This window comes from Xiphophorus maculatus, chromosome 13, assembly GCF_002775205.1.
Source record: "Xiphophorus maculatus strain JP 163 A chromosome 13, X_maculatus-5.0-male, whole genome shotgun sequence".
NCBI lineage: Eukaryota > Metazoa > Chordata > Actinopteri > Cyprinodontiformes > Poeciliidae > Xiphophorus > Xiphophorus maculatus.
In genome coordinates this window covers 13,750,054-13,765,391 of record NC_036455.1, presented here as the reverse complement: position 1 = coordinate 13,765,391, position 15,338 = coordinate 13,750,054, and the positions used below count along the sequence as shown (strand labels likewise).

General features: G+C 39.1%; 1 protein-coding gene across 2 annotated transcripts; it reads left to right on the top strand.

The window, feature by feature from the left end:
• Window positions 1-38: 38 nt before the first annotated feature.
• On the top strand, window positions 39-14,984 carry cfap69 (cilia and flagella associated protein 69). Of its 2 annotated transcripts, XM_023345273.1 has the most exons (25): window positions 39-536; window positions 954-1,013; window positions 1,084-1,149; window positions 1,254-1,363; window positions 1,431-1,507; window positions 2,604-2,702; window positions 2,903-3,055; window positions 3,883-4,060; window positions 4,278-4,401; window positions 4,475-4,523; window positions 4,615-4,724; window positions 4,936-5,152; window positions 5,800-5,925; window positions 5,999-6,114; window positions 6,843-6,961; window positions 7,572-7,846; window positions 7,933-8,070; window positions 8,667-8,743; window positions 9,385-9,582; window positions 10,324-10,410; window positions 10,492-10,569; window positions 11,294-11,417; window positions 12,424-12,636; window positions 13,477-13,535; window positions 14,421-14,984. In XM_023345273.1, the coding sequence occupies exons 1-22, from the start codon at window positions 447-449 to the stop codon at window positions 11,381-11,383; spliced, it is 2,637 nt and encodes an 878-aa protein (XP_023201041.1). In that variant the 5' UTR covers window positions 39-446; the 3' UTR covers window positions 11,384-11,417; window positions 12,424-12,636; window positions 13,477-13,535; window positions 14,421-14,984. The 2 variants fall into 2 exon arrangements, with proteins under 2 accessions (XP_023201041.1, XP_023201040.1); XM_023345272.1 differs by having other exon boundaries at window positions 11,294-12,636.
• The last annotated feature ends 354 nt before the right edge of the window (window positions 14,985-15,338 follow it).

The following is a 15,338-nucleotide window of genomic DNA, read 5'->3' as shown; positions in this document are numbered from 1 at the left end:
CTTTACAGAATACCAATATCCAGACAGTGGATGAAATTCTGGCTCTCCAGTTTTTATTTCGTCTTTATTATGTTTTATTATGATGATTTTACCAGAGTTTAATCCAAGAATTTCGACCTTTAAAGCCAAATTGAACGCACCATCCCTCCAGCAGCTTTCAGTCGCTTTTTAACAAAGTAACCATAGCAACCAACACTGTGCATTGCCTACTTCGTGGACCATTAGAACCGAAAAGTTTTGACCATTTTTACCGGATATTTACTGTCAGAAACAACCAAACGTTACGTTACGGTTTTGTTTCAGTTAGAAAATAGTTTCCTAGCCGCCATACACGGCGTTTTAAAGGTGAACCAAAAGAGTTTTTCAGCAAAGTTTCGGGTAACCGACTGTTTTGCGGCAGTAAGCGGCAGCTCCGGTAGCTCCGGTAGCTCCTCCTCTGTCCCGGGATGGATTTGGGACAAACTGCGAGCCGGGAGAATACGGAAATTCCCGGGATAAATCTGAGTGCATCGTTTAAGATTAAAAACGTCCAGGAGGTAAAGTATCTTCATTTTATATTGTCACAAAGAAAGACTCGTTTCATGGTATACAGTTCAAAACAAAACAAAACAAAAAACAACTGTATGGAAGATAAATAATATTTAAAACCCTGAAGAATTTTTGTAAAAATAATTAACTATTAAGACCATAGTAGTAATTGTGGTGTTTGAGAACAAATTTATAAAATATAAAATGTGAAAATTTTCCAATTGTTTGAAATCAATTAGATTGTGATGATGACATGTATTATTTTGTTTATAACAAGAAAATAAAGCTTACTCTCCAAAAAGGTTGATTATTATTATTTAGTATTGTTTGAATCAACCACATAATTCCTATTAGTCAACACACTTTGGTAGTTTTAAACCAGTGGGATGTTTCAGATCAAAGTTTCCCTGCTGATTTTTCCACAGGCCTCTCCTAAAAGTCTGGACCTCATGAAGATTCTTTATCTTCTTCAGAATCCTCTGACGGTCAGTAAAATGTCGCTTTTCTTTCAGTGAAGTTGTGTTTCTGCATCTAATCATCAGTTTTGTCCTGCAGAGCAACCTGACAGGGAGGCACCTGTTTGTCCTGAGGAAGGTCCTGAAGAGGAACAAGTTCGGCTTCGTATCCTCCTTCCTGGATTATCATGCTTTCCTCTTGTGTCCTGATGGAAAGTTAACATTTTATTTTTCTTTCCTTCACGTTAAATCTTCTTAAAGTATGTTCAGCATTTAAGGGAGCTTGCAGATATAGTCCAGATAATTGACATCTGTGCTGAGAAAGTGATCGAGCGTCCGAAATATGCATCGTTTCTGTGCGAAGTTCTTAAAATCAGCAGGTAGGAAACTCAGAAATGTGAATGTTTATCAGTTTCTGCTTCAGCAGCGTCTCTGTTTTCTGCTCAGGATTCCCTTCCTGAAGGAGAAAGTGTCCGATGACCTGATCTACGCTCAGGACGCCATAAACTTCCTCTCCTGCTTGGGTACGTATGCCGCTGTTTCAACAGATTTACACGTTTTTCTGGTTTTTACTCATTTCCTAGTTATGTGAGAGATAAACCGCCACTTCTCCACATTTAAAATGAATCAAAAAGCTATAAAAGAGCATTAATGTTATAGATCCACATCGCTACGCATTACTGGGATAAAATATACTGGAGGTAGTCATTTTTTAGTTTTACTAACTCAAATGTTAAAGTTGTGGCCTGAGTTTTGACTCTGAATCTCTGCAGGGAGCTAAAGATTAGGGTGATGGTGAGGAGGCTTTCCGGCCTGAAACAGTTGGAGCTCAAATGATCAAAATACCAGTGGAAAAATAAAAAATTAAACCAAAATTACTGAAAATTAAATTTAAATTAATAAAAATGTATTCAAATATAATTTATTCATTAATACATAAAAATATATTTTATTTATAAATACATAAATGTATTAATTAAAGCAATCAGAAAGTAAAATAAATGGAATAAAAATTAAAAGATTAAAAAATATTTGTCAAGTTTGATTAAAAAAAATAAAAATGTTACTAGAAAGGGCTACAAATGAATTAAAACTATAAATATGAAAAATGATAGTTTTTATATTATGGATTGACACATAACAAATAGATACACTGAAAAAACACAAAATATGACCAAGTGTTTTTGGTGTAGTAGTGCAAATACTTTAGTATTCTTAAAATATGACAAAACTAACCTACAAGTAATTATTTATCAGTAAATGTGAGCATATTTTAAGTAAATAACTCCTTAATAGTTATGAAAACATAACTTCCAGTTGTATTGGCAGATTATTTAACAAGATATTTTTCTTGTTTCCAGTTAACTGTTTGCTTTTACTGTTTTTGTAAAATAATCTGCCAATGGAATTAGAACTTTTTCACCAATATTAAGAGATTATTGACTAAAATAAGCTCATGTATGTTGCTAAAAAGTTACGTATAAGTTAGTTTTGTCTTATTTTGAGTGTAATAAGAGATTTGCTCTGAAATCTCTGCTGTTGAGTTTTTGCCGTGTCAGCGTCTCTCTGGTCGGTGCCGTGATGATGAGGAGCAGCAGCGTCTCCTGCGTCTGTCTGCAGGTCGTCTGATGAAGATCCCGAATCCTGACATTCAGGAGCACGTCGTGGAAATGGTCCAGTCGTTTTTCAGCTCTGAGGCGTTCAAGATTCTGCCTGAAGGTAAATCCAACGTCTATATATTATTTTTTATATTCCTTTATTTAACCAGGTAAACCCGTTGAGATCTAGATCTCATTTTCAAGAGGGACCTGGGCAAAAAATTTGCAATACTATCTGATGCAGCTCTTACCTGAGGCAGGAAGGAGCTTCGCGCCTAATGTTGATCATTTTTCCCTGCGTTGTCCTGTTGTTCTGCTCAGATAGCCAGACCATCTCTCCGGTCTACCGGCTGCAGCTGGTGGAGCGCAGCGACCTTCCCAAGTTGCTGGTTGAGTCCGTTGCCGCGCTGCAGAACCAGCCGTTCATGAAGCTGCAGCTGATGGAAACCCTGCAGCTCCTCTGCAGCTCCTCTGGTGACGAACACTGCGCTCTGCGTGCAGGGCGGAAGAAACAGACGCAAATCTCTCCGCGTCTAATCCGCTCAGAAACAAGTTTTAATTCAGAAACCAACGTTTTCATTCAAACGGTTTAGGGATTCACAGCGCGGCCTGTCACCATGATAAATTCTTCTGCACGATAAATTGTCCCGGACGTTATTGCGATAAACCATAACGTTGTTTTGAGACCATTTTAGAGTAGTATAATGGTAATGTCATAATAATGCAAGAACGTATTGCCAAAGATCAATAAACTTTAAATTCTAATGAACATTTAACACTGAAACTGGAAGACTTTAAAAAGAACTAATAAATAAACAAAACAACAAATAAAATGAATAATAAAGTCTCTGTAAACAAAATTGTCCTTCAAAATAGTTGAGACCAAAACGCCACACTGGAGACTTTATGCAAATTATTGAGCTTGTTTTATTTTATTATGCAATTAATTGATATATTGTTTATTGCAATATATCAATAATCTACTGCCAAGAGAAAAGAGTGTAAGCAATATATTTAAACTATTCTGTCAGGTTCAATACTGTATCAAGTTTCTTCAGTTTATATTTAAACAAAAATACATTTGTGCGTGAAATTCTGTAATTTAAATTAATTTTATTAGGTTAGCCTGGATTTTTGTTAAATAAAAAAATATATCAAAGATTTATTCAAACTATATTACAAACAAATCAAGCTGACTAAATTAGTTTTTTGAGCATTTTGAGTCGATTCTGGACTATAAACTGTGATTCTCCATGGGAGAGACGCCCGACTCTTCATCAGTTTTTCTGACCGTTTTGCAGACCTGAACTGCAGGTCGATGCTGGACGCAGGAGCAGCGCAGATCGTGTGTCTGCACATGAACGGAGGCGACCCGCCGGGCCGGGTCCTGTCCAGCTCCTCGGAGATCCTCTGGACGCTGCTGGACAGCAGCGGCCGGGACGACGCCGTGGCTCAGCTCTGCAGCCTCGACTGCGTAGTGTAGGCGTCGCATGCTCTCACACCGTGAAACAGCGTCTCTACGGCAGGCCACTTTAGCATTAAATCACACTTCAGCACACTTACATGAAGTCGTCCCATATTTCGTCAAAATCTACTAGTCAGAACATAAAAGCAGATATTTTGAATGACCATTCCAGATGAACTGATTTTATGTTCAAACGGCCTGCCGTAGCGTGTCTTGGTCCCTGCGTTCCAGGTCTCTGAAGGAAGCGTTTTCATCCGTCCTGGCGCTCACATCCCAGGGCTTCGACCTCCAGCTCAGGAACTACCTGCTGGTGTTCACATCTCTCATTGCAGAAAATCCAAACTGTCCGCTCGTGGTGAGTACGACCGGTTTAAATAAATCACTTCTGTAGACCTGCATCCTGCTGAAAACCTCTTTCTGATCTGCAGGAGAGCTTATTTGCCAAACAGCTGCTGGGCTACATCACACTTCCAGAACGTGAGACACTTTCTCCTCACTGGCTGCAGTTAGTTTTGTCTTACAAAGTCATTAAATGTGATTTTTGAGAAGAATGTATTTTTGTTTCAAGTGGAGATCTCTTCAGCGCAGAAACTCACCCACAGCAAAGAAGACCTGAAGATGAAGAAGCTGCTGCTGAATCTGCTGATTTTGTTGTCCAGAAACGTTGGTGCTGTCCAGGTCAGTCACTCTACGGCAGGCTGTTTTAGCATAAAATCAGCTTCACCACATTCAGGATAGTCAGAATGTAGTTGTGTGTAGACAAAACCAGTATTTAGATATCTGTAATGTTTTTACAGATGGTGAGAGGAAATAGATTTTATGTTAAAATAGCTTGCCATAAACATGTTGATTCTGGGAAATTGAGTCTGAATTTTCTGTTTTCCATCAGCTTTTCAGAGAGGAGCTGGTCATGGTGAGCCTGCTGCGGTTTGTAAATCCGCCTGAGAAGCAGCCGCCTTCGCCTCAGCGCGCCATCCTCAGCCAGCAGGAGGAACTGCAGCTGCAGGCGCTGGAGACGCTGGTCAGCATCGCGCCGGTCATGCTGCAAGACTACATGAGCTGCCAGGGGAACACGCAGCTACTGCTGCTGCTCGACTGGTGCTGCGGTACGCAGCGCGTTACGGCAGGAGCCCAGCGCCATGATTTTTATGAATCCTCACCTGATTGAAAATTCTGATGTTTTAGTATCTGTGTTTTGGAAACGTGGAGCCAAGGGACACATGAAACCTTCCATCATCAGTTTATACCCAGTTCTGTTTAGGGCGACTACTAACACTGCAGAAACACAAAATATTATCTTCTTTTATTTAGTTCTTAGTGCACTTGAAATAAAACAAAACTAACTTACAAATAACTTTTCAGCAAGAAATATGAGCTTTTTTAAGTCAATAATTACTAATGATGAAAAAGCACTTGGTCCATTGATAGTGTTATATTTCATTTATAACATGAAAAATGTTTTGGAACTAGAACTTTTTATTAATATTAAGAAATTGTTTACTTAAAATAAGCTCCACAGTTTGCTGAAAAGCTACTTTTAAGTCATTTTTGTCTTATTTCAAATGTGCTGAGATGTTTGCACTAGAAACTAAACAAAAACACTTGGTAGCATTTTATATTTTTGCATTAGCAAAATATTTTTTCAGTCATGGATTGGGCACTGAAACTGTTCCTTATAAATCTGGCCCTGGAAATGGAAGCAGATCATTTTTACCGTCAGATTGAAAGTTTTTTGTTCTGCTCTTGGCTTCAGATGCCAGAGACAGGTGGAAGCAGCAGATGCAGCGCTGCATCAGAGTCCTGCGCGCCGTCACGTCTCTGGGGGAGCAGTCCGTCAACCAGGACCTCAGCGACCAGGGAGCCATCCACCAGCTTCTGGGTAACACCCGCTTCAGCCGCACCAAAATGGCCGCCGTGAACGGCCAGAGCAGTGAGACGTGTCTCCTTCCCAGGGATTATAATCCAGCTGGAAGCCGATTGTGACGAGGGCGATGTGGTAACCATAGAGATGATGTCGAACATCCAGCTGATCCTGTCAGCGCTGTGTGAGACCGACCTGCACAGAAAGGCAAAACGCTCCTCCTTCAAAAGATTACACTCATAACGCAAAGACAGAGAAAACATGAAGAAAAGCTAATATAGATGCTATGATGAACACAAACAGCTCAAGGAAAGAAAAGGAGCATAAAATTAAAGATGGGAATTTAATCTAAAAAAGAACAAGATAAACAGATGCTCATTACAAGGTGTGAAGGTTTTTAAAGCTGAGTTAAAACCTTTTAGTGTTCTACCTATTACTGCTTTTTTAAATCCGTTTTTAAAATGTTTTACTTCAGTTTTTATCTTCTTGCCCAGCACTTTGCTTAAAAAGCTTAATAAATAAAGTTATTATTAATGAAGGTGTGGCGTAAACCTATGGAATAACCTAAGGAAGGAAATTAAAGCCAGTAGATAACGTTTATTTAAAAGAAACTTAAAAAATAAGCAGTTGAATTATATACATTTCAATGTAAAGTCCAATTTTGTGTACTACGCATATCTAATTTTAAGAGGGAATATTTCCTTTGAACAACTGAACAAAAACAATGAAAGGAAATGAAAAGTAAAATATGTTGTAAAAATAAAATCTGAAAAACTAGCAACGCCATAAATGTAGGTCCAACTGTTGCTTACACATCGTAGTGTAGTTTCAAAACGAGCAGCTGCCGTCGTTTATCCCCTGCTGCCTGATGATTTCAGCTCCTATAGCAGAGAGAGTTCAATATGTTTAAAAGTGGAGGTTTTGTTGTCTTCCAGGAGCTGTTTGGGTCCGAGGGAGTGGAAATGGTCGTACATTTCCTGAAGAAAGGTGCGAAGAACTTCTACAGCGGTTTGGGATACAACAAGCTGCTGATCTCCACCATCGACTGCGTGTGGTGAGTCCAACAGAACCGCGTCAATACAGGAAACGATTCTGGACGTTTACATCCACCCACACTGGGCATGAAGGGGTTAACCAAGCCCAGTTTCCCCAAGAAAACCAATTGGCTTTTTTTATTTAAAAATAAGGAAATTCTTCTGTTTATTTAAAAAAATATACATACAGTCTGAAAAACAGACATTCAGCTGCAGAGGGTTTGGAGAATATTCTCCAAATAATATGAGAAAACTGTTTTATTAGAAATAATCTGCAAGTGGAACTAAAGGAACTAGAACTTCTTCATCAATAAAAAGTTCTGAACTTTTTTGTCAATATTCAGGAATTGTTGACTAGAACAATCTTTTACATCTTGCTCAAAACTTACATGTATGTTAGTTTTATCTCATTTCTAGTATACTAAGATATTTGTGATAGAATCTGGACCAAAACTCCCACAGCATGACACTGCCACCACCAGGTTTGTTATGTAGTTAGGTTAATTAAATTCAACATTCTTGTTCTGAAAACCAACTGAATGTGTTTAGATGTGTTGCTGCCTGTGAAAAGCTCGTTCTGGACCCTGTTGTCAGAAAAGCTGACGGCAGAGTTTCCGCCCGTCCCTCCAGGTCCTGCATCATCGGCTGCTCCATCACAGAAAACGAGTTTCTGTGGAAGGACGGCGCCGGCCTGCTGATGGATTTGCTCCACTCCAGCCCCAGGTGTGTGCACAGCATCATCCTCTCCATCCTGCTGGACCTGTGCAACAACCCCAACACCCGGCCGCTGGTCCTGGGCTGGAGGGACGCCGACGGCCTCACGGCCCCTGGAGTCCTGCTGCAGCTCTGGAGGGAGGAAGAGGAGGAGCTGGGCGTCCTGCGGGACAAAAACGGAGGAATTGTTGGTCAGGCTGAAACTAATCCATCTGGGAGAACCGGATTCATCTCAAAGATTATCTGTCAGGTTGGATGTTTTGTTTTTGCCCTAAAGATCCGGAGAAGCCACTTCTGACCCGTTTCCAGGACGAGATCTGCAACCTGACGTTTCCGGCCAACGCGCCGTCCGCAGCCGTCCTGGAAACCATGGAGAACCTGCGAGGGAAGATTTACCTCCTGCTGTCCAACCTGGGTGAGAGAGAAACGAGCAAAACAGAAAAATGAAGGTAACTCTGTCTGAAGGGGAGAAAGCTGACATGTTCTAAACATAAAGGATCTTTATAAATGTTCATGTCGACACGAAGCGACATTCAGTAAATAATTACACTTTTAATGCAAAGTTCCACAAAAAATAAAAGTTAAACTTTTAGTGCAACTTTGCATTAAAAGTGTCATTATTTACCAAATGACCCTTCATGATAACATAAAGACTCCTTTAAGTTTATGACAGAGTTATGTACAACCTTCAGACAAACTCACCAAACTGAATTCTGGGAGAAAAATTCAACTTGGTATTTGGTAAAAATTCATCCCTCTGTTCAGAAAAAAAATCTGTCTATAGCAACGAAAACAACAAGAAGCAGTGAGCTTTCTTCATTTTCCCACAATATCTACTGCAAAAAACTGTTTTCTGCTGATTTTTGTATGAAGAAGCAGATATTTAATTTTTGTTTTTAGCTTTTAAAATGCAGAACAATTTGATTTTCTACAATGGAGCGTTAATTTTTTTTTGTTCCTACTTTTTGTTAATATGTGTATTAGTATTTGGGCTCCATGTTTGGGTTTCAGGTTTCCAGGATCTTCCTGGTCTGTCGGTGGGAGATCAGGTGACTCTGGGCATCGTCAGGAGATACCTGGACTTCAAGGTGACAACAGTTTTCAAGTTAAAGGGTTTCACACTGCAAACACGCACAGTTTTACCAAGTATTTGTGTCGACTTTCTACTGCAGATATCTTACTACACTTGAAATAACACAAAACTAACCTACAAGTAACTTTTCAGCAAATATAGGAGCTTGTTTTGAGTAAAGAAAATCCTTAAAATTGATCAAAACTGGCAGATTATTTCACTTTCAACAAGATATTTTTCCCTTTCTATAAGTGAAATAATCTCCCAGTTTATGTCTACATAAAGCATTTTCTTTATTACTTAAAACAAGCTTGTATTTCTTGCTGAAAAGTTACTTGTAAGTTACTTTATTTTTATATAGGGTTAGGATAGGGTAGGGTTAGGGTTAGGGTTATCCTAACCCCTAACCCTGAAACGACTGAAAGAAAAACAGAATCAGACTAAAAGAAGTCATCTTTGAGCTTTTTTAGCCGTTGCAAAGCCTGCCCTCATCCAAACTCACGTATAGATGATGAAAATGTAACAAATAAAAGTTTTTTTTCTGCTTAAAGCCTTGAATCATGAAACTGTTTCTGTGAAACCCGAAATCAGGAAAATGTTCAGAGCGTCTCCAGTTGAATCGTTTCCTCGGTGAGAAAGTTTTGAGTTTCTCTGCAGGTCTGCGAGGTTTGGAACGAGATCAGGAGGGAACTGAGTCTGGACGGCGTGAAGCCCATCACCTCTGACGAAAAAGCGCTGCACTCCATTTCTAAGACGTTGACGGAAGCGGCGCAGAGCGTCATGGTGGAGCAGAGCCGCGTCCTGGAGGAGCAGAAGCAGCAGGAGATCCAGGAGGAAATGCGCGTCTACACAGAGGTGCTGAAGAGTTCCCGTCACATCCCGCAGAAACGGCCTTCAACGCGCTGCCTGTCATGAGCGTCTTGATCTACAGTCCATTTTATTTTCAGACATGTTCACCCTTCCATACACAAATCAAAAAAGAAAAAACATAAGACAAAGCGATACAGAAATTGATAAACAATATTTAAATTCCTGTCAAAGCATCATTTGAAGAAAGTTCAGTTTATTAAACCTTCACTTTGTTATAAAGCAGCGTCAAAATGGAAGCAGCTGAAGCTTTCCATGTTTTTCTAGAGCTTATAAAGGAATTTCTGCTGAGACTGTAGACAAACTCATAAAAGGAAACAATCAAAAATAATTATATTTAGCAAAAGATTTCTGCAATTTTTTTTATTAAAGAGTTACAAACTGTTTTAACTCTTCACAACAATTATTCCACACCTGAATGTTTCCAACTGAGGTACAATTTACCATCATTCTGACCTTTTGTTTTTCAAATAAGTCTGTCATAGTTTAACTTTTGAACTACACCTTTAAAGGAGTTTATTCATGGTTTACTGCATAGCCAATGCTGTTCTGAGCTCCATTAAGTCATTAAAGTTTAAAGTGTGCAAAGAGAGAAATATTTCATTAGTTGGACGAAAATAATCAGTTATAATCTGGAAAGCTTTCTGGAGCGTGTACAGAGGTTTATGGGAATATTAGTGTTCTGTCTTTATTTTCATGAACTCAGATGAGTTTTTTTTTAAATTTCAGATGAAATCCCATCGGACGCAGCAGGAACTCGCTGCCAAATCCTGGGAGAAATTGGTCGCCAGAACTTCAAATTACAACATCCTGAAGGTTTTTTCCAATTAACAGCTGAAATTACTGTCAGTCTCAACGATAATTAACCGTTTCCTTCGTCTCGTGGTTTAACTGCAGGAGGAAAAAGCTCAGAGGAAAAAACACCTGAAGTCCAAACTGAGGCCTAAAGAAGCTGTTGATGATCGACGTCAGAAGGTCTCACACCAACACTCTGTTTTCCTCTGGTTTCTGTCAAACTAAACACTCAACAAGATGGCATAAGACAAACCTCCATAACCTATAAAAGGGGCTTTCCTGGAACTTTCCTTGAACCTTCTGGCTGTTTTCCTGGAAAGGTTTTGCAGAGTTCTGGGTAAGTTCCAGGAAATTCAGTTTTTCAGTCTGGGAATGCTGCTGGAATTTTAAGGAAGGCAACTTTTATAGTTTGGAGATGTTGCTTGAAAGTTCCAAGAAAGCAACTTTTACTGTCTGGGAAAGTTGGTGGTAAGTTTCAGGAAAGCAGCATGTCATCAGCCGCCTCCCAATACAAACAGATTCCCCAAAACTCCCCAATATTACAAGTGGCTCATCTCCAGTAAGTACCTGAAGTAGTACCACAAAGTTTTATAAAAGTTCTTGGGATGTGACTGGAAAGTATCGGAGTATTCCTGGAATGTTGCAGAACGTAACCTCTCAGTCTGACTTTAACTAAAGCTATAGAGCCGTGCTAAGACGGGATCGCCATGGAAACGATAAGGATTTGTGCGTTAACTACTGAACATTTCATCCCCATGACTCCACGGTTTTGAAACACGATGTCTGTCGGGTCAAAAGGACATTTCTGCAGAATCTAATGACCTTTTATTTGGTCACTTTTACATGTGGATCTGTGAGTTTTAGGTCTGATTTCTTATCACCTGCAATGCTGCTTGTGTTTCAGCATTTCATCACCCACATCCTGGCAGTGAAGAAAACCGGTGAGCCGGGTCCTGCAGGGGTCGACGTGTCGCTCGCCAGAACCGTAATCTGAGCCAAACGGACTGAAGAAGAGCCCAGAACTGACGGTACCAAGACTCCTGGTTCAGCACCAGACTCTTATTCTCCAGCAGCTCTAAATGCTCCTGCAGTTCTCTGAGGATCAAAACCAAGAGAATAACATTTTCTGCAATAAACCGCTTGCATTTTCTGTGTGTGGCTGCTTCTGTAAGACAATGAGCAGAAAATACAGACGTGATGTCACTCAGTCTGCACAGTCACTTCCTTATAGTCTGGTCGAACACATGGAGGCTTCACCAAGATACTTCTGTGATAAACACGAGTCTGCAAGGCTAATTTATGTTAACGAAGGTTGAATCAATCTTTTCTTTCATTGATGTCTGGAAGTTTGCAAAAAACATTTATAATCAAATCAGGTGGAGGATGAAGTGCATGAAAATTCATCTGAATGACATTTTACAGTTAATTAAATCAATTAATGAAGAATTTGAATTGTGCATTTAAAAATACTGATTTAAAAACCCTTTCCCTGAACATTATTTAACTCTAGCAGTCTTGGTCTTGTTGGGAACTGGATTGTTTGTTTTTCTGGTGCTTTTATATCTTCATGTATTTAATGCTTTGTGAATCCAGTGCAGAAAGCAAACGGAGCAAACTGCTGAGTGAATTTACTCCCAGTTTCTGTCATTGTTGAGGACGTTAAGCTGAAGGTTTAGTCCAACCCTCAAAAAAGACTCAACCAAGTGTGCTTTTAGCTTGTTCTGAAATTTATTTAGCCCTTTATAATAATGTTTTTTACATTAAAGTCTTGTCTTTAGATCTGTTGTCAACAATAACCTACAGTAAGAACTGTGCTATGAATTTTTACCATGTAATGAAAGCAGAGGCCTTGTGGAACCCCAGAATAATTCAAAACAAAAATAAAATCTGAACTTGTCCAGCAGCAGCTTCTCATTAAAGTAAAGCTTAAAGAAGTTTTTTGCCCTAAATTGGGAGATTTTTCCAGTGTTTCATGCTCAGTGTTTTCAGGTTACATAAGTCACTGCAGTGCATTAACACAAATGTTCCTTCAAGCGTGCAGCAAGCTGCACAGAGCCACTTTTCTCTCGCTGCTCCCATCATTACCGTCTGGACGGCCGAATCATCCGTGACGGACGGAGCGTTTTACGAAGCTTCAGACAAAAGATCCGGGACATGCAGGAGCCTCGTCAGCTCAGCCGGCCGTGAAGCGGATCGCTGCTGCTGCTGCTTCTGGACCTCCAGAGGACCAACTTACTCCTGAAAACTGTGAGAAACATTTTGTTTTACCTAAAGAAGGATTGACTGCTGATGCTGTAGAATGACTCCGGAGCCTTGGGATGGTTATGATTAGGCCTGTCATGATAACACATTTTTCTGGAAGATAAATTATCCCACAAGTTATTGAGATAAATGATAATATTGTTGTTTTGAGACCATTTTCCAGTAATGTAATAGCATAATAATGCAAGAACACATTCTCAAAGTTCAACAGACTTTAAGTTGTAATGAACATTTAATACTGAAACTGGAAAACATTAAATAAATAATTTAGTAAAACAACAGAAACAACAAATAAAATGAGTTATGAAGTCTCTGTAAACAAAACTGTCCTTAAAAAGGTTCAGTTGAGACTAAAACACCAGACAGAAGATTTATCACCAGTTATTGGTAGAAAATGAAAAAGAAAAATAGAAATTATTGATCTTGTTTTAATTTATCATGGAATCTATTGATTTATTGTGACAGGCCTATTTATGATGCTGATTATTATTGTTAATAATAATAAATGTTTCCTTTGTCAAAGAATGGGATTGTCCATGTGATTTTGTTTATTTTAATCTTTATTAACTATTAACGTAATGTTTGTTTTGTCCATTAAATATTGAAGGATTGAAGCAAAATGACAAGAATTAATTGAATAATGTTTATTTTTCTGGTTTTAAAGTACAGAGTAATATTAGAAATCATCTAAAACCAAAACCAAGTTGTTGTGAATTGATTCATTCAAACCTCCAGAAGCAAAGATTTCACCAGATTTTTCCTGATGGAAACTTTCAAGTTGCAGTGAAACTGATTGACGCTCGGTTCTCGTTTTTTAATCTCCAGCTGCAGGAGTGATGTTCAGATTGGGAAGGCTGACTCCAGGATACTTCCGACTCCTCCAGGTGAGAGTTCGGTAGAGACGAGGCCATTTAAACATTATGTCACTGTTCCTTTAAATAGTCTCTGAAAGGTGCACATAGTCTAAAGACTTTAATTCACTCAAGAAACCAACTGAAAAACAAAACCTACCGACCATCAGCCAGCCGACTCACCAACCAAGTAACCAATCAAACCAGCTAAATGGCCGAGCGTCCTGCTCAAACCAAACCAGCTCTAAGCCAAGATAACCAACTGATCAGCCATATGACTAGCCAACCACTTAACCAACCCTACAAATCAACTAATAACCGACCAACTTAATTAACCAAACTACTGACCATAAACCTGACTGCTGGCCCAACTAACAACAATCAACTCAAGTTATCCCCAAGCAAAGCTGACAACCTAAACGAACATCCAACCAAATCAAACTAATCCTAAGCCAAGCTAACCAACTTACCAACCAAGCGATTGATCAACCATCTGACTAGCAAACTAAGTTAATCAAACTACTGACCAAAACCCTGACTACTCAACCAACCCTCCAGCCAACAATCAACATAAAAACTAGTTATGTGGACAAACATAACTGGTCGTTCTGGATAATAGTGGAAATGTGCGTCACATTTACTGGTAGCAATCAGTGAAAGCAGAACTGAATCTGCGGATGTGAGACCTGAACCAGTCCGCTGAGTCCTGAAGGAATGAATCTTTAATGGACACGTTGGACTGAAGATGACTGGATGGAAAGTTTGTGCATTAATATTTCATATAGAGCTGTGGGGCTCATCTCAGGTCGGCTGGGTGATAAATCTGATAAAAACACAAACACGTGTTTCTGTTCATGTTGAGTTCTGGTGTGAAAACATGGAAAATATTTTTCTCCTGCCTGTCCGTCCCTGCTGCAGAGGCAGATGTCCGGCGAGGTTCCGGTCCAGCCGTACAGCAGCATCATGGAGCCTGTCGCCATGACGATGGCCACCCTGGGGATGGGAGTGTCTCTGTACAGCGCCAGGCAGATGGCGGCGGGTCGTGAGAAACGTCACTGAGGAGCTCTTTGGAAATGTGACTGAATGTCTTGGGATGTCGGAGACGGTTCGTGTTTGATTCTGAAGAGTTTCAGGTGTTTGGAAAAGGAGAATTAAAGTTTGTGAAAAGGAAAATGTGAAGTTTTGTCTGCAGGTGAGATGAGGCAGTGAGTTAAAGACACGATCAGGGGTTTTCCTTTAATGCAGTATTAATTTCATTAGAAAATTAGAAGATTTTACATGAAGTAATTGTTATTTTTGTAGTTCAACAAAAGGATTAATTGATTTATATTTATCACAAATGTTTGTCACTATTTCTCCCTCTTTAGTCATTTGTTGTATCAAAACTCTGCAGAAATAACTTTATGCACAATGTCGTCTCACTTTATCAGCCACATATTGATAAACACTTGACACCTATATTAAATAGATTCCTGTACTGTTTGTCTTGTCTTTCATTTTTAATATAATTGCTCCAGAATCAGCAACTTCTACCTCCCAAAGATCATTTATATCCTCAGTTCTGCTTAAAAAATTACGAAGAACCCCAAAAATAACTAGATTGTTTTATGTTTAAAGAATCATATCTATTTATATATTTTTTGAATAAAGTCATTTTTTGACTTCATGCTAATGGAAAATTGAGGTTTGCAATGTAATGACAAAAAATAGTCAGTAAAACATTTTCCTTGCTATTATCTATTTTTCTTAATTCTTTACTGGGTTTTTTCAGCTTTTTAAAATTTAGTTTTGAATATTTGTCCATCAGATTTTAATCCTTTTCTATCAAAACATTTT

Coding starts and splice junctions, on each gene's coding strand:
- cfap69 (XM_023345273.1), top strand. CDS start 447: ATGGATTTGGGACAAACTGCGAGCCGGGAGAATACGGAAATTCCCGGG. Junction 4,402..4,474: donor ATCCAAACTGTCCGCTCGTG/GTGAGTACGACC, acceptor TCTGATCTGCAG/GAGAGCTTATTTGCCAAACA. Junction 5,926..5,998: donor AGCCATCCACCAGCTTCTGG/GTAACACCCGCT, acceptor TCTCCTTCCCAG/GGATTATAATCCAGCTGGAA.